At 58.6% G+C, this 22580-nt stretch overlaps 3 protein-coding genes across 21 annotated transcripts in view; 1 reads left to right on the forward strand and 2 right to left on the reverse strand.

Moving 5' to 3' along the window:
• Nucleotides 1-5508: 5508 nt before the first annotated feature.
• CHRNE (cholinergic receptor nicotinic epsilon subunit) lies at nt 5509-10578 on the forward strand. 6 transcript variants are annotated; one of them, XM_070772933.1, is made up of 12 exons: nt 5509-5705; nt 6311-6453; nt 6572-6616; nt 6727-6836; nt 6979-7134; nt 7434-7534; nt 7913-8113; nt 8191-8305; nt 9598-9712; nt 9802-9988; nt 10073-10179; nt 10260-10578. In XM_070772933.1, the coding sequence occupies exons 1-12, from the start codon at nt 5531-5533 to the stop codon at nt 10332-10334; spliced, it is 1530 nt and encodes a 509-aa protein (XP_070629034.1). In that variant the 5' UTR covers nt 5509-5530; the 3' UTR covers nt 10335-10578. The 6 variants fall into 6 exon arrangements, with proteins under 6 accessions (XP_070629034.1, XP_070629031.1, XP_070629036.1 ...); XM_070772931.1 differs by having other exon boundaries at nt 5516-5705; nt 10297-10578; XM_070772934.1 differs by lacking the exon at nt 5509-5705 and adding an exon at nt 5908-6051 and having other exon boundaries at nt 10297-10578.
• C19H17orf107 (chromosome 19 C17orf107 homolog) lies at nt 8472-9568 on the reverse strand. 2 transcript variants are annotated; one of them, XM_070772939.1, is made up of 4 exons: nt 9350-9568; nt 9038-9238; nt 8668-8937; nt 8472-8589 (listed from the first exon to the last, which is right to left on the reverse strand). In XM_070772939.1, the coding sequence occupies exons 1-4, from the start codon at nt 9551-9553 to the stop codon at nt 8491-8493; spliced, it is 774 nt and encodes a 257-aa protein (XP_070629040.1). In that variant the 5' UTR covers nt 9554-9568; the 3' UTR covers nt 8472-8490. The 2 variants fall into 2 exon arrangements, with proteins under 2 accessions (XP_070629040.1, XP_070629039.1); XM_070772938.1 differs by having other exon boundaries at nt 8472-8592.
• Nucleotides 10579-11071: 493 nt separating the features above from the next.
• The window catches only part of MINK1 (misshapen like kinase 1), a 47073-nt gene continuing 35564 nt past the window's right edge, over nt 11072-22580 (reverse strand). The window contains exons 8-34 of one of the 13 annotated variants that reach the window (XM_019981468.2): nt 22494-22548; nt 22305-22383; nt 21898-22073; nt 21414-21483; nt 20852-21065; nt 19018-19134; nt 18446-18532; nt 18025-18237; nt 17684-17857; nt 17127-17327; nt 16603-16688; nt 16338-16448; nt 16080-16192; nt 15839-15927; nt 15590-15613; nt 15326-15489; nt 14823-14928; nt 14598-14735; nt 14300-14408; nt 13791-13958; nt 13541-13684; nt 13233-13367; nt 12938-13038; nt 12706-12855; nt 12462-12621; nt 12236-12375; nt 11072-11918 (exon numbers count right to left, since the gene is read on the reverse strand). In XM_019981468.2, the coding sequence (XP_019837027.2) occupies nt 11835-11918; nt 12236-12375; nt 12462-12621; nt 12706-12855; nt 12938-13038; nt 13233-13367; nt 13541-13684; nt 13791-13958; nt 14300-14408; nt 14598-14735; nt 14823-14928; nt 15326-15489; nt 15590-15613; nt 15839-15927; nt 16080-16192; nt 16338-16448; nt 16603-16688; nt 17127-17327; nt 17684-17857; nt 18025-18237; nt 18446-18532; nt 19018-19134; nt 20852-21065; nt 21414-21483; nt 21898-22073; nt 22305-22383; nt 22494-22548 (3408 nt within the window). In that variant the 3' untranslated portion in view covers nt 11072-11834. Of the gene's footprint in view, nt 11919-12235; nt 12376-12461; nt 12622-12705; nt 12856-12937; nt 13039-13232; nt 13368-13540; nt 13685-13790; nt 13959-14299; nt 14409-14597; nt 14736-14822; nt 14929-15325; nt 15490-15589; nt 15614-15838; nt 15928-16079; nt 16193-16337; nt 16449-16602; nt 16689-17126; nt 17388-17683; nt 17858-18024; nt 18238-18445; nt 18533-19017; nt 19135-20851; nt 21066-21413; nt 21484-21897; nt 22074-22304; nt 22384-22493; nt 22549-22580 lie in introns of all 13 variants that reach the window. The other 12 variants (XM_019981464.2, XM_019981463.2, XM_019981470.2 and 9 more) reach the window with 12 other exon arrangements.

Genomic DNA, 22580 nt, shown 5'->3' on the forward strand with positions numbered 1-22580 from the left:
CTCTGCACTTCCACTGCTGGGTCCAGGGTTTGATCTCTAGTCCGGGAACCAAGATCCCAGACGTGCCTCGTGGCGAAGCCAAAAAAAGTACAAAATCCAGGCCTGGATCAGGTGCCTGACTCCAAATCAGCCTCTTCATCCCTCAGGAGATGTTCATCCAGAGCAAACACTGGAAAGATGCTGGCTCAGCTCTGGGCCGGCACTGGCGGGTGGGGGAGGGGCAGGGGGGAGGGAGGGTGAGAGCCCCTCCTGGGGACTCCCCCAGGGAAGGATTTTCTGATGTGCTGACTCTGCAGGAGATGCCCCTGGGATTCACTGGTGTTAGCAAGATCTCCACCCGTAAGTTACCACCCCGCTGAGACTCTGCAGTAAAGCCCTCTCCTGGAGAACATGAGAGATGTCTGGGGCCAGCGACCCAGGCTTCAGTCCCAGGTTTGGGATTACGATTCCTCCTCACTGTCCCTCCACCCCAGGCTACTCTCCTACATGCAGGTTGTTGGTCCAAGTGTGGGTTTGCCCCTTTATGTGTCTTACATGACGTCTATGTGTGTGTGTGTGAGAGAGAGAGCTGTATTGTTTATACATGATGTAGTGATGGTGCTTAAACTGAGAAGTTAGTCCATCGTTTGGAAAACGGACAGAAACCACACCTGGAGGAGGTTGAATGTAAACCTGAGGACACTGGACTCTGAGGTTGAGAGCTTTTTCAAAGGGCCCTTGTCACCATCTGTCTTGGAAGTGAGACATTTCAATCCTGGCTGGAAGGGTGTGATGCATCTTCAATTGTGGCTGTGAGAATGGACTCATGACAGGGTGTCCTGGTAACTAGATATGTAGGAGGCAGGTTGGGTTGGTAAGTGATGGATGGCACTGGTTGTGTGGCCGTGCCCACCACCCTGGGTAAAGGGGGGCATCTTTGGCCCATTCCACCACCTCTCTGTGCCTGCACCCACAGCATCATGGCATCAGGCAGCAAAGCCTGAACTGGCTGCCTCTGGAGAGAGGTCAAGGCTGATGTGGGGCCAAGACTAGGGGTGAGATGCGGTGGAAGACACAAGAGAGCAGAGACCACACAGTAGGAAGAGGACGTACGAGAAAGAAAAAGCAGGCGTGAGAGGAGCCCAGAGCAAAGGCAGCAGTGGCCAGTTCCCAGGGCTGCCTTGGGCGCTGACAGTGGTCCAGGCTGTCCCAGTCTATGTGGAAACCTACTGGGGACCTCACTCGTGAATCTGACTCTTGCAATGCAAAGAAGCTAAGTGACACGGGACCCTACCCACACCTTCTGCTCATCACCTGTAAAATCTCTTCCTCCTCCTTGGGGCTGTGGGTTATTCATCTCTCTAATCAGAGCATCTGGCCCTGTGCAGGGAAACTTGTAGGTGCCTATTAATGTTTGAATAAATAGCTGCATTTATCACAACAGTCCTTGGCCCAGCCTTCGCCCAGAGGCTGTGGAATGAGCAGCAGTGCAGATTTTAGACCCAGTACCCATATCAGCCATGTGCAAGGAGGTGAGCTGGGCCAATGAGATTCTTTCTGGGTGACTGAAGTCTAAAACGAGCAATGAAAAGCATTACCAGGAGGAGCTGAGGTTTCAAGGGTGTGTGGGGAAATGGAAAAGCTGTGTGGACCCTCAGTGTAAGGTTATGAAGGACCTTACAGGACAAGGAAGGAGACCCCACAATGGTGGATGTGAAATGGTTCTGTGGCCTGTGAAACGAACACAGGTGTCCATGATCAATAAAGCTGACTGTAAGCCTCAGGCGACGTTGCCAATCTACTTGTGTGACTATAAAAGGGAGAAGAACCTTTGTTTTCTTCTACAAGTTAATCACCAAAGGGATGTTGCCTATAAGCTTAAGTTACACATAATGGCCCATTTCTGGGACACTTGTCACCCAGGTAATGAACACTAAGCTAAAATACCTTTGTTTAGCTCACAAGGAAGCATCCTCCTGACCAGGCCCATCTGTGAAAGACTGAAGGCAGGAAGAAGTTCCTCCAGGAGTCTGACCAGAACCAGGACTTGACTCCCTCCTTTTAGTGTTAAAAGAAGCCTGAATTCTAACTCAAGGAAGATGGTTCATGAGGACACAAGTCCGCCATCTTCTCAGGCTGCTGGCTTTCTGAATAAAGCATTATTCCTTGCCCCAACAACTTGTCACTTGATTTATTGACCTATTATATGGCAAAGAAGTATGAGCAGCCAGTCTTGCTGCTCGTGGCCAGCCAGCTCTGGTTGGGGGATTTTGGGGGTAAGGACCTAGCAGCTGCCCAGACCACTCGTCCTGAGGATCTTCCCCTTAAAATTCCCTGAAGCTGCTCTGGCTGCCCCAGCTCTTAGCAGGTGGAGCAAGGAATCAACAGCTCATGCAGTAGGTAAGTCACTCCATGTACCAAATGGAGATTTTATTTCTTCTCCATCTGGGGCTTCTTTCCTTTAGAATAAGCCAATTTGTATTTGAGTGGAGTGTGTGTGTGTGTGTGTGTGTTCAGTCGCTCAGTCGTGTCTGACTCTGAGTGACCCCATGGACTGTAGAGCCCACCTTGTAGAGCCCACTGTAGGCTCCTCTTGTCCATGGAAATTTTCAGGCAAGAATACTGGAGTGGGTTGCCATTTCCTACTCCAGGGGATCTTCCCGACCCAGGGACTGAACCCTCGTCTCCTGCATCTCCTGCATTGGCAGGCAGATTCTTTACCACTAGCACCACCTGGGAAGCACATTTGAGTAGGGCACCATGTTGGAAAGAGGATGAGGACAGAGTTGACGGACTTTTACGCAATCTGTGTGAACTGGTTTGTTTATTTGGATGCTGGCATTTGCGTGTGCTGTTTGTCTTGTATTTATGTCTTTTTAAAAAATGGGGAATGGGGAGTTCCATGGTGATCTAGTGGTTAGGATTTGATCTTTTCACTGCTGTGGCCCAGTTCAGTCCCTTGTTGAGGAGCTGAGATCCTGAAAGCCATGTAGTGTGCCCACCCCCCCCCCCAAAAAAAAGGGAAATATTTCAAGTATGCCTGCAGAAAGTCCTCAGAGGCGTATTTTGGATAAGTGGTCTGATTACAGCTATGAAACCATGACTAAGAAGTTGAAAATACCTGCTGGGATCTCCACAAGGGGTTCATTATGCAGGGTTTTCCTGGGACCCCGTGTACCAGGTACTGCTGTCCTTGCTTTGTTAATTACATCACGTGTGGTCTCCCGTGTCATTGGTATCTGTTAAACCCCAAGACCAGACTTGAGGGTTTATTTAGGATTTTTGGTTTACCCTTTAGGTTTTTGGTTTCATATTGTTTTGGTAGCATTTCTCCAGTTACAGCCAAAACAGTTTTATGATATTTGAAACTCCTACTGATGTCGAATGAAGGAAAGGAATAGAAAAAGTCTGTTCTTGTCTAAAAGTGGGACATTCCCAGGGCGAAGAGAAAGATTCCACTTGGTTCCTAAAAATCAACAAAAGCCCTGCTCCAGAATTCAGTCTGGTTGGTTGATGCTAAGGCAAAAAAGCATCCTTTGTATTGTTAGAGGTGACCACCTGCTATATGGTTTTATAGCAGTTTTTGAATGGCTCCATAACTATTCTGTGAAGAAGCAAGGGAAAATGATGAAATCTTCCTATGTTGTGTGGCTCAGTGGTAAAGAATTTGCCTGCCAATGCAGGAAACTTGGGTTCAATCCCTGGGTCGGGAAGATCCCCTGGAGAAGGAAATGGCAACCCACTCCATTCCTCTTATATGCAAGCCCTTGTGCAAGCTCTTGTGCTACTGCATCAGGGTGGGTGGGAAAATGTCAGACAGTTGTTCAGTTACTAGGTCATGTCAGAAACCCAAGGGTGGGACTTCCCTGTGGTTCAGTGGCTAAGACTCTGTGCTCCCAATGCAGGGGCCTTAAGCTCAATCCCTGGTCAGGATGCTAGATCCCGTATGCTGCAACTAAGAGTTCAAATGCCCCAACTAAGACTCGGTGCAGCCAAATAAATATTTTTTAAAAAAGAAAGAAACCCAAGGGCAGGGTGAGGGAATGTTGCTCCAACCTTTGGTCCAGCTGGCTGTCCCAGCTGCTTCACTGTTATGCCACTATATACACCCCTTCCACCATCGCTTGCTCCTATTTGGCCCCAATTCTAATTCCTGACTCTGGGGCTCAGAAAGTGGTCAGACTGGCTCCTTTTCCTTATAGGGATCAACTGGAAAATCCTCTGTTAGTTCCTGAGGCACAGGGACCTGGTCTGGTATCAACAGCTAAGACTCAGCAGGGAACCCAATTTGGGCCAGATGCCACTCCCTGGCAGAGAAATTTGCCTTGCACATTATCCCCCATTGACTGTGGGGAATTGTAATAAGGAAGAACCTTGTGTGTTCTATGATGTTAATCACGAAAGAAATGTTGCCTATAAGCTTAAATTATACATAATGGCCCATCTCTGGGAACTCTGTCTCTTAGGGGTTATGTCATATGCTTAGTAATGTCATTACTGAGCATTAAGCTAAAATACCTTGGTTTAGCTCACTGGAAACATCCTGACCAGGCCCACAGGTAAGTGGCTGCAGGAAGGAAGACATTAACACATACCTTATAGAGTGTGGCTGGAACCAGGACTTGGCCACCCGTCCCCTCAACCCAACATAAATAGAAAAGGAACCTGACTTCTGATTCAGAGAAAATGGTTCCTTGAGACACTAGTCCACCGTCTTCTCCATCTGCTGGCTTTCCAAATAAAGTTGCCCGACAACTTGTCTCTCGATTTATTGGCCTGTCATGTGGCAAGCAGCAGGAGCTTGGACTCAGTAACATGACCTTGGACCTGACCTGGAGTCCTCTTTGATACGTTTAGGACAATGGCAACTGCTTTGCTGTACTGGTGTGAGGAAGAACATGTAAGTGTAAAGAGTGCTTCCTACCCCATAAGGAAACACACGGGAAATTTCTTAAAGCAGATTCCTGGCCCCTCCTCTGTGTCATCTTACTAAACTGGGATTCTTTGGGAATGGAGCCAAGGAAACTGCATTTTAAACAAGTATAGCCAGTGATTGATTAGGGTGGTCCAAGGAGACTGGTGGCTCAGATGGTAAAGTGTCTGTCTACAATGCAGGAGACCCAGGTTCGATCCCTGGGTCGGGAAGATCACCTGGAGAAGGCAATGGCAATCCACTCCAGTACTATTGCCTGGAAAATCCCATGGACAGAGGAGCCTGGTGGGCTACAGTCCATGGGGTTGCAAAGAGCTGGACACGACTGAGCAACTTCACTTCACTTCACTTCAAGGAGATTTAGGAAAGACTGAAAGGTGGGTTTTGAATGAGGTGGGGCAGTCAGTAACTTTCAGATGTGGCCACAAGGTGGCAACAGAGAGATGGAAAACGAGGATCTCTGTAGGTGCCCACCCAGACAGAGCTGCAGGTGGGTAGACACTGGGACTGGCTCTGGGAGGAGATGGGCCCTGCACTGTGGCACCGTCTCTTTTGCCATGTGGAGTTTGTTATCGCAGGCTAATCCCCTGTGGCTGCCTGTCTCATTACCAGATCTTTATGGACACTCTGCTTTTGCCGAACTCTGCTGGCAGAAACTGCATTTGTGTGACCTTGGTTGGGTTATGGGTGGTGCTGAGTGTAGCAGGCAAGGGATGTCACCTGCACAGGGCAGCTGACTCAGAGGATACCAGTGCAGTGTTGAAAGCAGGACCTTCCACACCCCCTCTGCCAGGTTTGTGGTTCCAGGTGTTTAAGGACCTGCCCACCAGCATCGGGCCTGCTCCAGTCATGAGAGGATCGGGGCTGGGGCTGGACAGCTAGCCGAAGCCCAGGCAGAGAAGGCTGGGATGGGGTGGGGGCAGGGAACTCAGGATGGGGCAGCTGCCTCTGGAAGCAGCCAAGATGTCCCTGGCTGCAGTAGGGGTAGTCAGAGCCCGGAACTAACACCCTCCTCCCCCTCACTCAGGCACCCTGGCCTGCCCCCGTCTGAGCCTGCCAAAGCTCAGAATAACCTGGGGGACCAGACAGCGGAATGGCAGGGGCTCTGCTCTGCGCCCTGCTCCTCTTGCAGCTCCTCGGTATGGGCCAGGGTCGGGGGAAGAGGTGGGACGCACACACACAGGACACTGACATAAAGGGACAGGACAGAGACCGACTGAGATGTAGACAGACATATTTGGTCCCCAGGCACAGTATCACTAGTTCGGGAGACAGACATGGGAAAATACACAGCCTCAGAGACATACAGAGAAGCAGAGACCTGTAGACCCGGAGGCAGAGCAGAGCGGCTCCCCAGACTCTCCCGGTCCTGACCCTGCTGCTTGGCCCCATCCCCAGGCAGAGGTGAGGGGAAGAATGAGGAGCTGCGCCTTTACCACTACCTCTTCGACACCTATGACCCAGGACGCCGGCCAGTGCAGGAGCCCGAGGACACTGTCACCATCTCCCTCAAAGTCACCCTGACCAACCTCATCTCCCTGGTAAGGTACCCGCACCGGCACCCGAGTGCCGTCTCGGAGCCTAAGATCCCACTTCTGGCCCCAAGCGCTCAACTCTCTCCTAAAGCTCTCCCCCATCATCTTCATCTCCCGCCCGCAGAACGAGAAAGAAGAGACCCTCACCACCAGCGTCTGGATTGGAATCGTGAGTCGAGGCTGGGGAACAGCGTGAGATCTGGTTTAGGGGACCCTTTTCTCCCAAAAGCCTCGCAGGCAGCGCGGCACACGTCCTTCCGTCCCCTCCCCCGCCCCTAGGACTGGCAAGATTACCGACTCAACTACAGCAAGGGCGACTTTGGGGGCGTAGAAACCCTGCGGGTCCCTTCAGAACTCGTATGGCTGCCAGAGATTGTGCTGGAAAACAAGTGAGGACCGGGCCAGACTGGAGCGAAGCCGAGGTCTGGGGAGGGGTGGAGGCTGGGCTGGACCTGGTTGGGGCAGGGGTGTTGCTTGGGGGGTGAGGGAACCGCAGATTTGGGCCAACTCTCGGTTTCCTGGAGCCCACAGTATCGACGGCCAGTTCGGGGTGGCCTACGAGGCCAATGTGCTGGTCTCTGAGGGCGGCTACTTGAGCTGGTTGCCCCCGGCCATCTACCGCAGTACCTGCGCCGTGGAGGTCACCTACTTCCCTTTCGACTGGCAGAACTGCTCGCTCGTTTTCCGGTGGGAAGACTTACTTGTTCGCAGGCCCGGACAATTGAGGGATTAAGGGGTGGGGTCAGGTGCGCGGGGGCGGGGAGACCTCTAATCCGGGGCGGGGCCTTGTGCTGGAGGTGGGGCTAGGCATTCGAAGGCGATAGCGCGCTCTAGTGGATGAGAAGTAGGGGTGGAAACCCAGGCTTGGAGGCGGGGCTTGGTGATCGGGCGGAGCGTAATTCCCCTGCCAGAACCCGGCTTCCAGGGCGGGGCCTGAGGCCCGGGTCCCAGCCTCTGGGGTCGGGGTTGGGATCCTGGCTCCGCAGCTCCCAGACGTACAATGCCGAAGAGGTGGAGTTTGTCTTTGCGGTGGACGACGAGGGCAAGACCATCAGCAAGATCGATATCGATACTGAGGCCTATACTGGTTAGGCCCCCCTCCTGCTCCGAAAAACCCGCTTCTAGACAGATCCCGAGAGGGGACTTGCACAGTGGGGTTGCCCTGGGCCCTCGATGCTGGGACTGACTGACAACCGTGCTTTAACTTGAACCTTCCCTGAAATCATTCTTGATTGTCGGCCTAGTACTCCTTCCTCCCTTGTGGTGGTTCCGTAAGCTCCCTGGGAACGCCCCTTTCTGACCCAATTACCAGCCCACCTGCCCTGGCCCAGATGGCTTTCATCCTCTCCTCGCCTGGAATTGCAGGCCCCCACACCCCCCCACACACTGTCAGATGTGGGGACGGAGAGCAGAGCAGGGCGCCACATTCCCTGAGAGCTGGCTGACCGCGCCTCCCGTCCTGCAGAGAACGGCGAGTGGGCCATCGACTTCTGTCCCGGGGTGATCCGCCGCCACGACGGTGACTCTGCGGGTGGCCCAGGGGAAACTGACGTCATCTACTCGCTCATTATTCGCCGGAAGCCACTCTTCTACGTTATTAACATCATCGTGCCCTGCGTGCTCATCTCGGGCCTGGTGCTGCTCGCCTACTTCCTGCCCGCGCAGGGTATGGAGTCGCCCAGACCCCAAACCCGGGGCCCCTCCTGGGGGGCGGGGCCTGTCCTCACCAGGCACTCCCTCCAGCCGGCGGCCAGAAATGCACCGTTTCCATCAACGTCCTGCTCGCCCAGACCGTCTTCTTGTTCCTGATTGCCCAGAAAACCCCAGAGACATCTCTGAGCGTGCCGCTGTTGGGCAGGTGAGGGACGGAGAGGATCCCGGCGGTGACTGCGCGGGGCATGGCTAGCGTGAAGGGCGGGGCCAGACGAGCACGGGGCGGGGCCAGACGAGCACGGGGCGGGGCCAGGGGGTCTCAGTTGAGAGGGCAGGGCCAATACTTAAGGACTCCCGAGTAGCCTTAACTGTACGGTCCCCACCTGGGCTTTATTTGGACGTGGGGCGGGGCTGGGATCGTGGTGGGTTCTTCGGTCCTCCGTCCTCTGCAGTGCTGCTGGACGCCAACTTGAGGCCTCCGGAGTATCTCTGCTGGGAGTGGGCCGGCTCAGTGCCACCCAGCCGGGACGCCTCTAGCCCCCAACTCTCCCCTCATCTTGAACTCACCGGTTCCCCAGGGGTTCCGAGGTCCAGATGGCGTTGCCACTGTTGCAGGAATGAGGCTGACCCCTGCAGACCTCGTCCACACAGGCATAGCCAGGCCCCCTGGAGCAGGAGCCGGGCGCTCGCGCCTGCTGCAGCCCCCACTTGCAGAGCCCCCTGCCCCGCGGCCTGGGCTACCCGGGCCAGGGCTCCACCCGGATCCCCAGCGTCTGGGCCCGGACCCGGGCCGCCGTCTAGTCGCCGTAGCTCCTGCTGCACCCACAGGGCTGAGATCTGTCGTGGGGATACAGAAGTTGGTGGGGATGCAGAGGTCTCTGCTCCTCGATCCCCTTTCCCGACTCCCTCTTCTGCGCCCCGCTCCCCGGCGCCCCACCTCTAACAAGGTGGCCCCGAAGTTCACTACGCTGGCCGCGGCTTCTCTTAGCACTAGCCCCAGGGTGGGCTTCCCGGCAGGCGGGTTCTCCGGCTCTCGAGGCTCCAGGGACTTCAGTTCTCTGAACCTCTGCTCCAGATATTCATGGGCTGCGGCCGCAACGAGCTCCAGGGAAGACAGAAGCGGGGGCTGGAGGGCCACCTGGAAAGGCACAGGGGCAGCGGGGTCATCGGGACATAGGGCAGAGGTCACCGGGCGGGGGGCGGGGGGCGCTGGAAACCTTCCCAGAGCGTCTCGAGGGTGTAGGCGCACCTCCGTGGAGCTGTGGAAGTGGTAGACCCACAGCAGGGTTTCCAGGGAACTGGGGGTCCCCTTCATGGTTGCCACTGGCCGTGCGAGGGCGGGGAGAAAGACCGGGCCGGGGGGCGGACCGTCTGGCCCTGCCAGGAGCAGCTCCACGCCTGCGGAGAGGTGCGTTTGTGAGGTCAGAGGACCTGTGGCCGCTCTGTGGCTCATGGGCAGCAGGGAGGCTGTGACATCACGAACTCTGGGCTCCTCAGGTACCTCATTTTCGTCATGGTGGTCGCCACACTCATTGTCATGAATTGCGTCATCGTGCTCAACGTGTCATTGCGGACGCCCACCACTCACGCCATGTCCCCGCGACTGCGCTACGTAAGCATCGGGTGGGTGGGCTTCGGGAAGGAGGTGGGGCTTCAAGCTAACCTCGCCCCCGCCCCCCCCGCCCCCCCCCCCCCCCCCAGGTGTTGCTGGAGCTGCTACCCCAGCTCCTGGGCTCCGGCGCGCCCCCCGAGATCCCCCGAGCTGCCTCGCCCCCAAGGAGGGCGTCGTCCCTGGGCCTCCTGCTCCGCGCGGAGGAGCTGATACTGAAAAAGCCGCGGAGCGAACTGGTATTTGAGCAGCAGAGGCACCGGCACGGAACCTGGACGGGTGAGCGGACTGGCCCGAGTGGGCCAAGGGGGGCGCCTTCAAGGGCTAGGTTCTTGATCACCCACCCCGGGTCGCCCCCACCAGCTACCCTCTGCCAGAACCTGGGCGCTGCCGCCCCCGAGATCCGCTGCTGTGTGGATGCCGTGAACTTCGTGGCTTCAAGCACTCGGGACCAGGAGGCCACTGGCGAGGTGGGACGGGAGCACCAAGGTGGGGTGAGGCGCTGGGGGCCCTCCGCCATCCCTGACTCTTGCGCATCTGGCTCCTACAGCTTTTAGGGACTCAATTTGTGCCCACCCCTTCCCCAGGAGGTGTCCGACTGGGTGCGCATGGGGAAGGCCCTTGACAGCATCTGCTTCTGGGCTGCTCTGGTGCTCTTCCTCGTGGGCTCCAGCCTCATCTTCCTCGGGGCCTACTTCAACCGAGTGCCTCAGCTGCCCTACCCGCCATGTATGTAGACCTGAGGCCACAGCCACACCGACAAGAATTCCCACCCGTCTCCAGGAGGATATTTGAAAAACACCTTGCTACCACTGCTTTATTACTATCCTTTCCCACTGCCAATGATAAATCTGTATTCAACTTCACAAGGAGTCACGTGTGCACACATGTGTGGGTCCGGCCACCTGGCTGGCATCAGAAAGAGCTGCAGATGGTGCAGGCAGCCTCCCACATGTCAACCCTCCAGAAAGCAAGAAACACTCTCACTTCAGTCTTCCTGACCTCCCAGTATTTCTTGGGCCCCAGTCCCATGTGATCCTCTCAAAAGCCAAACAGGAGAGACCCATTTCCAACACTTGCACATTGAGAGGCTGAAGCCAGGCACCTCTGTGGCCTGGCCAGGCTGGAGTAGGTAGGAACCAAATGGTCTCAGCTCAAGGTCCACAGGTTTAAGGCTGAGGAGGCCTGGGCCTTCCCTTAGTTGTTTCTTGTAGGTTCTCTTAGCCCAGCACTGCCCATCCACCCCCTCTCCACTAAGATTCAGGGATTGCAGATTCCCACCCCCTTCATCCCAGCCATGCTGGTGGGCCCTGGCTAGAACCCGGGGTGATGAGAGAAAACAGAGTAACCTAGGGCCTGAAGTGGTGGGAGCTGGTTGAATTGTCTTTATTAACAAACGAGATCTCCAAGGCCACTACATTGAGGAGGGGTGGGGGCAGGGAGGGGGCGGGCTACTTGCTGCTCACACTATATACAGATGCAAGCAAGGGGGGGAGAGGGTGAGAGCTCCCTGCTCCCCCCTCCACCGGGGAAGGGCAGAGGCTAGAAGAGATGGGGGTTGGAAAGGGGTAAATGTTTTGGCTGGCGGGGTCCCCCCTCCATTCCCTGGGGTTTGGGGGGAGGGTAATCATTAAAGTGCTTTCAGAAAATGAGGAAATGGTCCCTGCCCCTGGAGTGGCTGGTGACCCCCCTAAAACCTAGGGCCCAGTGACCCCCCCCAGGGTCTGGTACATTCAAGGGGGGAGCCGGCTCCCCTGACGTGCAAATGATGGGGCCCAGGGCCCTGCCAAGTCAGCAGCAGTGGGGTATGGGGTCCAAGCCCCAAGCACTCTCCTTGTAAGTGGAGAAAGGGGGGTGGGGCTAGGCCCACTCAGTTCCTGGTAAGGGGAAGCTGTGCCTCTCCCTGGAAGTTGGGACAAGCACAGTTCTGGGGAGAGAACATGTTGGGGAAAAGGATGGTCACGTGATCACAAAAGCATCAGGGGTCAGAGGTCACGTTCCCAGCAGGCTCCAGTGAATCAAACCAGTAAAAGCAAAAGCCCAGGGAGGGAAGAGAAGGGCGGCCGGGGAGTCTGGCTGTGGGGGGTGAGCTGGTCCACAGAGGCCAGCCCAGCCCAGGGCCCCGTCACCAGTTCATGATGCAGTTACGGTTCAAGGTCATGAAGTAAACTTGGCTGCTGCCCCCGGAGCGGACCGAGGCGAAAAATACCTGGATAGGGAGGAGAAGAAGTCACCAGGGTGTGTGGGGCAGCCAAGGTGGAGGTGCCTCAGTCAACTGGGAGGAAGGAGAAACTGCAGGATTTAGTCCCGCAGAGTGCCCCCATTCCCCTCCAAAAGGCAGGAACATGCAGCATGAAGGAGCCCAGACTTCTTAGACACTGAAGGTGGGGGAAAGGCAGGCTGCCTCTCAGAAAGACCTATCACCACCCCGCCCCCAGCTCTGCCCAGGGGCCCAGGAAGGGGTGGGAGTAGGGGTGGGGATGGGGCCCACGCTGTGCAGGAGCCTGGGCGGCTTATTACTCCCACCTTGTCGTTCCGCTCACACAGGAACTTGAGCCTCTGGGCTCGTTTGTGCATGAAGACCCCATCCAGGTGGCCCGTCTCCACGGAGCGGATCTCAATGGCTTTCTCTCCCCAGCCCATGATCTGGTTGGAGCAGATGTAGGCTTGGGGGGAAGCGGAGAGGGGTGGTAAGTGGGCTACAGCCCGGCTGGCTCGGGGACACAGGCCAGGGGGCGGGCCCCTCACTCACCCACAGAGGTGGGCATCTCTCCCCACTGCAGCACCACGTCCTTGATGATCCGGCCGTACGTGTTGACGTAGACACCCTCATCCTCATAGCACAGCAGCATCTCCATGCCGTCCGTGTTGGGGAGGAAGATGATGGCGTGGGGTGTGATCTGGCTCTGGATCTGGGGAGGAGAAAGTGGGTGGGAGGCCCCAAGGCTGGGCCCAGGCCGGGGACCCCACTCCGCCCGCAGCCCTGCCAAGCTTACATGTACAGGGATGTAGATGTCGTAGCTGTTCCCCGAGTCCACATCCACAGCGTGGAAGCCGGCGCTGGAGCCATAGATGACCTTGAGCCGCTGGCCCTCCTCTACGGTCAGGTCCACCAGCAGAGGGCGGTGCGGGAGGTCAGCAAAGGACTGTGGGGGGAGAAAGGGCTCAGGGGGTGTGGGCAGAGGAGCCAGACCTTGGACCAGTGATGGAGGTTGAGGCTTGGGTTACCTTGAAAGCCATGAATTTGTGGTAAGGTTTGGGGGCCCAGGCATACACCTCCACAGAGTTCTTCAGGGCGATGACTAGGAACTTGATGCGTTCGTATTTCACTAGGGACAGGAAAAGGGGGGATGCAGGCTCTTCCCTGCTTGGGCTGCAGCCCCTCTCCTGGGTCTGTCTACATCCCCAGCTGCAGGCCCCCCCACCATCTCTGGCCTTCAAGGCTTTCTCAGCCCAGGACCCCGTCTCTTTATCTCTTCTCATAAACAAATGTGCCCGGGCCGCTGTGTTGTGACCTCCTCACCCACGCGGTAGTGCCCGCAGCCCTCCATGTCCCCCACAGTGGTCCAGCCTTGCTTCTTCTCCACTTCCGGGTCATTGTGCAGAATCTTGTTCCGGAGCCAGGACAGGTAATACACCCGCAGTTTGTTCCTTTTCCCTGAGGAACAGAGAACCCTCGCTGAAGGCCCAGCTTCCACCTCCCCACCATCCTGCGTGGACCTCGAGGGGTGAGAAAGTGGGGCCCCCATCTTCCAGTTCTGTCCTGGGGAACAGGACTGAGCCCTCCCCCCAGGCACTGAGCCCTCCTCCTGGCCACCGCCTCCCCCCAACCTGAGATGGTGATGAGCAAGTTGAGTCCCTCCAGCACGTCCATTTGCTGGAAGCGCCGCCGGCCGATGAGTCCATACACCTTGCCCTGCCCGCTGCGGTCCAGCAACATCAGCCCATTCTCCGTGCCCACCAGCAGGTTGACCCCTGCAAGAGGAGCCCTTGGGCAGATGAGAGGCAGAGCCAGGCCCTCGCCTGACCGGGAGCACGGGGGCACACCAGGCCCCTCTTTTCCTTCCCCACCCTGGCTTACCCCAAAGGGCCGCACAGAGGATCTCAGAATTGAACCGCTTCTTGTACTTCCGAATCTCGGGGGTTTCGCTGTGGGCCCGGGTGTTGGTGGGGTTCACGTTGACTACAGAGCCTTTCCTCACGTCGTACTGTAGCTGATCGAGCCGGCTGCCCTCTCCACCCACCAGAGCTGCAGGAGGAGGAGAGGAGAAGGGAGTGGGCTGAGTCCTGTCACTCTGTCTCACTATATCCCATACTCCAGGATACTCCGAACCAAAGGGAAAGACTAGGGAATGGACCAGGTGCCTGGAGGAGTCTACACAGGGCCAGAAGGCCTGGCAAAGCCCTCGCTCCCTCATGCAGGTCCCTGGGTCACCTCTGAGCATTCTGCCCCGCCTTGGGTCAAGGCGGCCCCAGAAGCCCTTACTGCCTTCGTGCCAGGGCAGGTGCAGGCCACAGGGGAGGCTGTGACCACTCAGTGAAGCCTGTCATCAGAGGCCACCCGACCCCTCCCCAGGCCTCCTGTCTCACCTGTAATGGGAATGGTGTCCCCACTGCCTCCGGGCTGGTAGATCCCCAGGTCCACAAACATCGTGAATGAGCTCTTGCCAGGGGCTTTTACCAGCCCACGAGACTGGTACTGTGGGGTGGGGGTGGCAGTAAGGCAAATATGCCAGACCCCAACCCGGGCCCACCCCTCCTGTTGCACCCTGGCCAACCAGCTCCCCAGGGCTCCCCCTTGCCAACCACAGTGCCCCAGCGCCCCTGCGTCTCCTGTCCATGGCCAGTGATCTCTTCTCGCCCCGTAGAGCCACCACCACCCACTTACGTCACTGCCTCCATCCTTCAAGGGGGGGCTTTGACCTTTGCTGCTCTCAGTGGGCGAGTGGCTGGGCTGGACCACGTCTGGCAGGTTTGTGTAGCCGTTGCTGTCGGCATGCAACAGGCTGCGCTCCTCCTCGGGGGTCTAAAGGAACGAACGGAAGGGGGCCAGTGCTGGGGCTGAGGAGGAGCAGGGCAGGCTGGGGCAGAATGGGGGGGGAGGGGCACTTACTCGCTGGACCACCATGGTGCCACCCCCGTAGGGGGTCTGGGGCCCGGCTATCTCTTCCACGTCGTGGACCACCATGGTGCTGACGCTGTCTGTGTCTCCATCGCTGCTATGGAGAGAGGAAGGTCAGGAGGCCCTCCGGGCCCTGCCTGCCACCCAAGTGCCACCTGAGTGCCACAGGGAGCAGATGAGAGCCAGGGCACAGGCACCTGCAGTGTCTGCTGGCACCCAGCAGCTCCCACCCCACAATGGGGGAGCGCTGGCTGTCCTGAAGAGGCGCTCATCTCACAGGACAGTGAAGGACAGCGGGGGACACCAGCCCCCAGGTCTGAATACCGTGCTCTACGGAAGGGTAGGAAGAATGGGCCGGCAATGACAGCTGAGGCCCCATTCGGGGGGAAAAGGGAACTGCTTTCCCTCAAACTTGACCCAACACCCCCTCCCCTAACACCTGTTTTTCAGGCGCCTCTGGCAGGGACATGCCCCTGCCCGGGGCGCCCCCATACCGGGCCCCAGGGGCGTCCCTGCTCCCCTCTGACGGCTCGCCGTTGCTCTCCTCCTCCTCGTCCTCGCTGCTCTCCACCTCCTCGCTGGACGATGAGTAGTCCATCGCCTTCTTGGGAGGCCGGGGGGCCTCGTCCAGGGTCCGCTCTTTCAGCAAGACGAAATCCTGCGGAGGAGGAGCTGCGTGAGGCGGGGACGCAGGGGTGCCATGGAGGCCTGAGAAAGGCAGGGAACAGGAGGGGCTGCCCGCAGCCCTGCTCACTAACCTCGCCAATGGCTCGCTTATAGCTCTGGGAAGGGCCGCAGGGGAAGAAGGGCAGCCAAGAGGAGGCAGGAGAGAGGTTAAGAAAGGTTAGTAACTGGGAAGTGCCACCCTGTTAGCCCACAGACCCTCCAGCCTCAGACTAATGATGGCCCTGCCCCTGGCGCCCAGCTCTATGGGGCTCCAGAGGCTCCACAGTGGCCCCCAGGTCACAAACCATGAGAAGATGGGAGGGGGCCATGTGATGACTTACTGCGGGCCGGCCTGGCCGCGAGCGGTGGTCATCAGGCTTGGTTTTGTTTCCGGGGGAGAGCACAGGGGAGTTGTCCAGTTTGGAGGAGGCTAGATGTGGCAGGGTGGGGGAGAAAGGAGGTCACTGACACCGGCCCAGGGGCTGGCCTCAAGTCCAGCCTGGTGCCCATGCTGCCCAGTCCAGAGCTGCCAAAGTGGGGGTCCACCCTGGGGAGACTGCGCCCGGGGCTGGGCTCACGTACCTCCCACCCGGTTCCGCTCCAGCGAGCCGGCTTGTGGGAGGTGCCCATGAGAGGCCGGGAGGACGCTGTCTGAGCGCTCCCAGCCGGGGTCGCTCCTCCTGAGGTCGGGGTTACTGTGGGAGGGGTGGAGGTAGGGTCAGGGGTGATGGGGTGTCCGCGCCCCGGGAGGCTGAGCTGCACCGCAGAGGGAGCCATCACCAGGGGGGTACAGGTGGCAGAAGTGAAGGTGGGAGGGAGCAGGGGGGACAGCTCCATTACCTACAGGCGTTGGGCGGGCCGGGGGGCGGAGCGGGGGGCCCTGGAGGCTTGGGGCTGCCCCGCTCTGCCCGCCTTTGCAGATAGATTTGCCAGGCGGAGTTGCTGCGAGGTCTGTGGAGGGAGCACAGGGTGCCGGGGCGGGGCGGGGCGGGGGCTGAGGTGACTGGGGCGGGGCTCGCCCACCCCTAAGTGGGCAACCTGGCACACTGCCCTCTGCCGCCCGCCCCGAGCCCTAGGCTGCCGCCCGCCCCCAGCCAGGCATTACCTAGCACGGACCGCCTGCGCTGGCCGGGACCCTCCGGCCCCACTGGTGTTAAGGGCAGTGGCGATTGATGAGGTCCTCTGAGGCACCTGAGGAGGGAAGGAAGGGGTCAGGGCTCCATGATGGCATGGCAGACACCAGGCCCCTCTTTGAGACCCTGGAAGGGGCGCCCCCCCACCTTGATGGAGAAGCAGACTTAGGTTGGGGAAGCTGATGACCTTTGTCCAAGTTTCACGAGGCGGGTAGACAGCAGAGCTGGGATCTGGCCAGCAAGTCTGCCCCTGGTGCTCCCTGAACCCCGGGGGCCTCTTCTGCTCCCACACGCACCATGGAATCACCTGGACACACTCGCATGCCGGCCCGCCCCCCAGACATCAGGGTGACCCCTGCGGGATGGGCCAGGCCGGATTCCTCACCCTTCTATTCCCTCCAGACCCCCAAGCTCACGTCCACCTCGCCCGCTGACCACTCCCACTCTATCCCCCCCATTCCTCTGCCCTCTTCCGGCTCTGCGAGGCTGCCCTTACCTTTGGAGGGGCCTCATTATCAGGCCGGACCCAGGCTGGGGGATTCGGGCTGGGGCCAGGCCCTTCGGAAGTGGGGTCTGAGTTCTGCCGGATGACGGCTCCTCGGGCACTCGGCGTGGCGGTGGGTGCGGGCACGGCGGGGTCGGGGTCGTGGGAGGCGGGGAAGGCAGCCAGGTTTCGGGTGGGTTGGTCCTGCAGGGACTGGGAGCGGGGTACAGGCGCTGCATATGGCTTCAGTGGGACCCGGTGTGCCACCAGGCTCTGCGGGGAGAGACCAGGGAGGGTGGGCTGCCTGCTCTGTGGCACGCCCCCACCTGGGAGCTGGGGCCTGGGCAGGGAAGAAGGGGCAGGTCAAGCCTCTGAGTTCCAACTATCCATCGAAAGGGGCTCCTGGAGCCCAAGAACAGGTAAGACAGAGAGACAGATGCGTGCCTGTCTCTGCCCGCATGTCCTGAGGTCTGTGGCCCCTGGCTCTGGGCATGTGCGTGTGTGTGTACACGTGAGGCGCCCCCCACCCCCATATCTGTGTGTGAAGACAGGAACAGGGAGAGACTCACCTTGTGCGGTCCCTCCTGGGGCTCCACCGGCCTCTGCATAGGAGGAGTTTGGGAAAGGGGTCCTGGGGGCCCGGGGGAGGCCTGGGGGATGGGGGGCTCAGGCCCTGTGCTGCCTGGCTTGCTCTTGGCCAAGGGAGAGTTCTGCTGTTTGTTCATCCTTGTTCTCTCTTCCACCTGTGATGCGACGGGACACCAAGCAGGACGGCTTTTGTCCTGTTCTCCAAGTCACGTCCCAACCTCTCCAGCACCGCCCAGACGCACTGCCTGCCCTTTCCCCTCCCCGGGGCCTCCCGTGCGCAATGACCGACGGAGTCTCAGGCAGCACAGGAGGTGCTGAGTACCTCTCGGGCCCAGGCTGGCTTGTCGGCAGGGTTGACGCCCCGACCGTAGTGATACAGGGGCTTCCGGTCCCCGGGCAGGATCTGCTGCTGTTTCTGAAGCTGCTGCTGTTGCTGCTGCTGCTGCAGGGACTTGAGGTAGGCGTGCTCCTGCTGCAGCTGCCTCTGCAGGCGCTCGGACTGCCGTTGCTCCTCCAGCTGCTTCCGCTTGTATTCCTGGGCCCAAGGGTAGGGAGAGAGGGCTCAGCAGGGTGGGCCCTGGAAGCCAGAGCAGGCACGCCCTTGCTCTCCTCCAACTGCCTAGAGAGGAGAGGCCTCTTCCCTTGATGCCCGGGTGACCCCTTCCCCTGAAGTGCTCCCGTCCCACTGCGGCGGAGATGCTCTGAATGCGCGTCTTCCCGGGGGAAGCTGGGGACCCCGTTACCAGCAGCAGGGCCTGTTCCTGGAGCAGCTGTTGCTGAAGGATCTCGAGCTGTCGCTGCTCCTCCTCTAGCCTGTGACGGATATACTCCTGGGGGGCGGGGTGGGGGGCAGAGGGCAGGGAGAGAGGGAGAGGCAGGGGGGTGGGGGGCGGCAGCGGCGGCGAAGGAGTTGGAGGATGGGGTCAGTGGGGTGAGGATGAGGAGGAGGCCGGGGTGGGGAGTGGGGGAGAGTAAGAGAGAGTCCGGGGTAGGATGAGCCCCACAGAGGCAGGGAATGAGGGGGACACCGGGGCAGAGGCCCCATGAGGGACGGTGCAGGAGGCAGGAGTCAGGGCGGGGGGCAAAGAGATGGGGAATGAAGGCACAGAGACAGGAGGAGGGCAGGGAGCCGGGGTAGGGGGTTGAAGGGTGGGAGAAAACAGAGAGAGAGAGTGAAGCTGGAAAAGATAGGAGGAATTCCGGGGGAGGGAGAGAAGGGGAAGGGGCCTGGGGAGCAGGGCAGGCAGGCAGCAGGAGCAGGAGGGGAGGCCAGGGCGGGAAGGGGTGAGTCCGGTGTGCACTGGGGGCGCTGTACCTGCTCGCGCTCGGCCTGCCGCCGCTCCTCCTCCCGCCGCAGGGCCTGCATGTCCTCCAGCCGCCGCTGCTGCTCCTTCTCCTGCAGCTTCCGCTGCTCCCGCTCCCGTCGCTGTTGCTGCAGGTGAGGGGACAGGCAGCCTGAAGGCCCGCACCAGACACAGGGCAGCACTGCAGGCGGAAGCAGGGGCCCACCTCAGCCCGCTTCTGTCCCTCCTGGGCTAGGCTCCATCTCACTGGGGATGGCGGTGAGAGTGGGTGGCTTCAACTTGATTCTACAAACCTACCTACCCTCACACGAGAGCCCACAGCGGCCTGGCTCGGGAGGAGCTGCTGTCTAAATGGCTGCGGGCTTGGGATGGGAGCTACCAAGAGGAGGAGGCCTACTTGGATAAAACTGTCCCCTATCCATTCCGTCACCAAACAGACAAAACCCAGAGTCCACAACAGTGTCCCCCATATCCCAGCAAATGAACCTGGACCCTAAAGGCCAAAGGGAGTGGGCTGCAGTGGCAGCCTTCAGCCACAAGAGGGCACCAGGTGCCCATGCACAGAAAAGTGACTTAGCAAGGGACCCTGGGCACCATCAGTAGCCCAGGTCACATTCACTTAATAACTTTCACAATCTTTCTGCCAAAAAATAAATAAATAAAGGAAGGAAAGAAGGAAAGAGCACAAGCCCTAAAGATACATCAGGCCTTCTCCAGGAAACACCTTGGTAGACACAGATTTTGGTTACTCTGCTACCTGAAAGCCATATTCATTAAGAATAGTTTGTACTAGGCTCTCATGAGCAGCCTTTCTTGAAAATTATTTTCGTTCAATGAAGACAGGGGCCCACTTTGGGGAGCAGTACACAGGCAGTGTGGAGGCTTCCGCCTATCTCTTGCTGCTTGAAAGTGAAAGTCACTCAGTTGTGTTCGACTCTTTGTGACCCTGTGGACTAAACAGTCCATGGAATTTTCCAGGCCAGAATAGTGGAGTGGGTAGCCTATCCCTTCTCCAGGGGATCTTCCTGACCCAGGAATCGAACCAGGGTCTCCTGCATTGCAGGTGGATTCTTTATCAACTGAGCTATCAGGGAAGCCTACTGCTTAGATAATTTTTAAATTAAGCTCAGCCCTCCATGAACTTTGGATCATGTAACTGTTTCAACAAAAATCCCATCGTTTAAGGCAAAATTTTAACCAATCTACGTCTCTTCTTCCCCACCATGCCCCCTGCAAAATAAATACCTTTATACACACATACAAAGTATTTTTTAAATTGGGATTTAAAAAACTGCAGCTACTTAAAAGTAAGATTCTCTATTAATTAAAATTAATTTCTGCCATCCACCTCCAATTAGTGTGCTGGACAAGCTTGTAGGAAGCAAATCCAAGGCCCAACAACCATAAGTAAAAGGAAGGCCTTTTGAGGGATCTTATTCACCTACAGACTGGGCACCTGCTGGAGGGACAGGTGCCCAGGACATGGAGGGGTTTGAGCAGAGACCCTCAGCCTCCGCAGGTCTGAAGGGAAACAGAGCAGACAAACCCCAGAGCTGAGGTTTACATATAGACACGAGGAAGGGGTGACAGTGACTTTTTAGAAAACTTCGCTCTGAAGGGACGCTGAGGGTACTACCACCCACACTGGCCTGGCAGGTGCCTTAGGGGCCTCTCAGAGAGGACAGAGCCCTTCCCTGCAAGTCTGAAGGCAGGGGGGCTGGCCCCCCTCGCTCCCTCTTCTTCATGTTGCCCTAAGCACACCAGCAGACCAGCAGTGGGACCAGGACCTGGTCAGGTCAGGTCCTTCCAGGAGGGCCCGCCCCTCGACGTGCCCTGCCCCCACACCTCCTCAACCCTCCGCCGCTCCTCCTTCTGCTCCTCGATGCGCCGCTGGCGCTGGTGCAGGAGGTGTTTGATGTGCGCCTCCGGGTCTCGCTGTTGCTGCTGCTGCAGCTGCTGCTGCTGCTGCTTTAAAGCCTCCGAGTTGCTCTTGTTCTCCTGCTGGAGCCGGAGGAATTCCCGGCGGAGGGTCGACTCCCCCGGCACGTTCATGATGGAGCTGGGCAAGATGGTACACGGGAGTATCGGGGTCAGAAGTCACCCTCCCCCCTGGGAGCCCTGAACAGGTGCTTCAGCAAACCAGACGGGGTCGCCTCGGTTGCTCCCGGATAATGAAGACCTGTCCTCCCTCTGCCCCGCCTTGGGCTCGCACTCCTTCAACACCCCAGCCTGCAGCCCTGAGTTCCCTCCAGCTCCTGCATTTGTTCTGCTCCGTCTCAGCACACAGGGCCTCCGTCCCATGGGTCCACCTGTCTGTGTCCACCACCCCCAGGCTGAGTCCCCAAGCCAAGGGCCACTGTTGTCCCTCGGACAGTGACAGTCCCCCACCTCCGCCTGCCAGGCCCACCTTGGCTCCCCTTCCTCTCCATGGCTGTCGTCCTCCTCTTCGCTGCCGCTGTACTCGTATTCCGTCTCCTCTGCAGGGGGGAGATCACTGCTGTTTCTTCACCCAGTGCCCCAGACCCCACCCTGGGCTAGGGAAACCTTAGATGGGGATAACCAGGAAGGTCCGTCTGGATGGCACGCCTCCTTGGAGCAATGGGGGTGACGGCGGGTCCCAGGTTTGGGCCTTGACAGAGATGGGGAGAGGACCCCATGGTGGGCGGGATGTGGGTGGGAGTGTCCGTGCATTCACACATGTGCATGAGCAGTTCTAGACCTCCCCAGGTAAGGTGGAAAAAGCCCTCTGGGGTTGGAAGTTTGGGAAAGGAGATCTCCTTGGACAGGGAGAGCTGGGCCTGGAAGGGGGCCTGAGGGGGAGCCAGGGCTGAAGAGGAGCAGGGGCGCGGACATGTGTTCCAGACCCTCCACCTCCCTCCCCGCCCACTGACCTTTCTCGCCTCGCTTCTTCCGGGATCTGTCGATGTGGTCCTTGAGCTGGATGCGGACCTGCCGCTCGGTGGGCTGGTCTCGGATGAACGGGAACTTGAGCAGCTGCTCGGTGGGTGGGCGGCTCAGGTAAGCCTTGATGAGACACGTGTCAATGAAGTCAATGAACTTCTTAGACCTGGAGACGATGGTGGCTCATGTCGGAAAGGGGGTGGTTCCAGGAAGAAGGGGGGACTCATTCATCCAAAAGTCACCCACTTCCCTCCCATCTCCCCGTGTTGCCCACACCAGGCGCGCCCCCTACCCACCCCCTCTTTGGCAGTGCAGACCCAGGCCTGGGGGTAGGGGGTAAGGTGGAGGCCTTGTTTGCGGGGGCCTCCTTGTTAAACACCAATCCCCCAAGACCTACCATTTCTTGGACTTGAGCCTTGGCGGTGGGTTCCGGGGGATGAGGAAGAGGGCTCGCATGGGGTGCATGTCACACAGAGCTGGAACACAGAAGAGGCACCATCAGCTGGTCTCACCGGCCTCCCATGACCCCACCTCCTCCCTACAGCTCCTTCTGGGCCCTCCCTTTGTTCCCAAACCCTGCACTTACGGGGGGCTCCCTCTGCCATCTCGATGGCTGTGATTCCTAGAGACCAAATGTCACTCTGCAGAGGCATGAAAAGAGGGACCGGTGAAC

The sequence above is a fragment of the Bos indicus genome, chromosome 19, assembly GCF_029378745.1.
Source record: "Bos indicus isolate NIAB-ARS_2022 breed Sahiwal x Tharparkar chromosome 19, NIAB-ARS_B.indTharparkar_mat_pri_1.0, whole genome shotgun sequence".
NCBI classification, from domain to species: Eukaryota; Metazoa; Chordata; class Mammalia; order Artiodactyla; family Bovidae; genus Bos; species Bos indicus.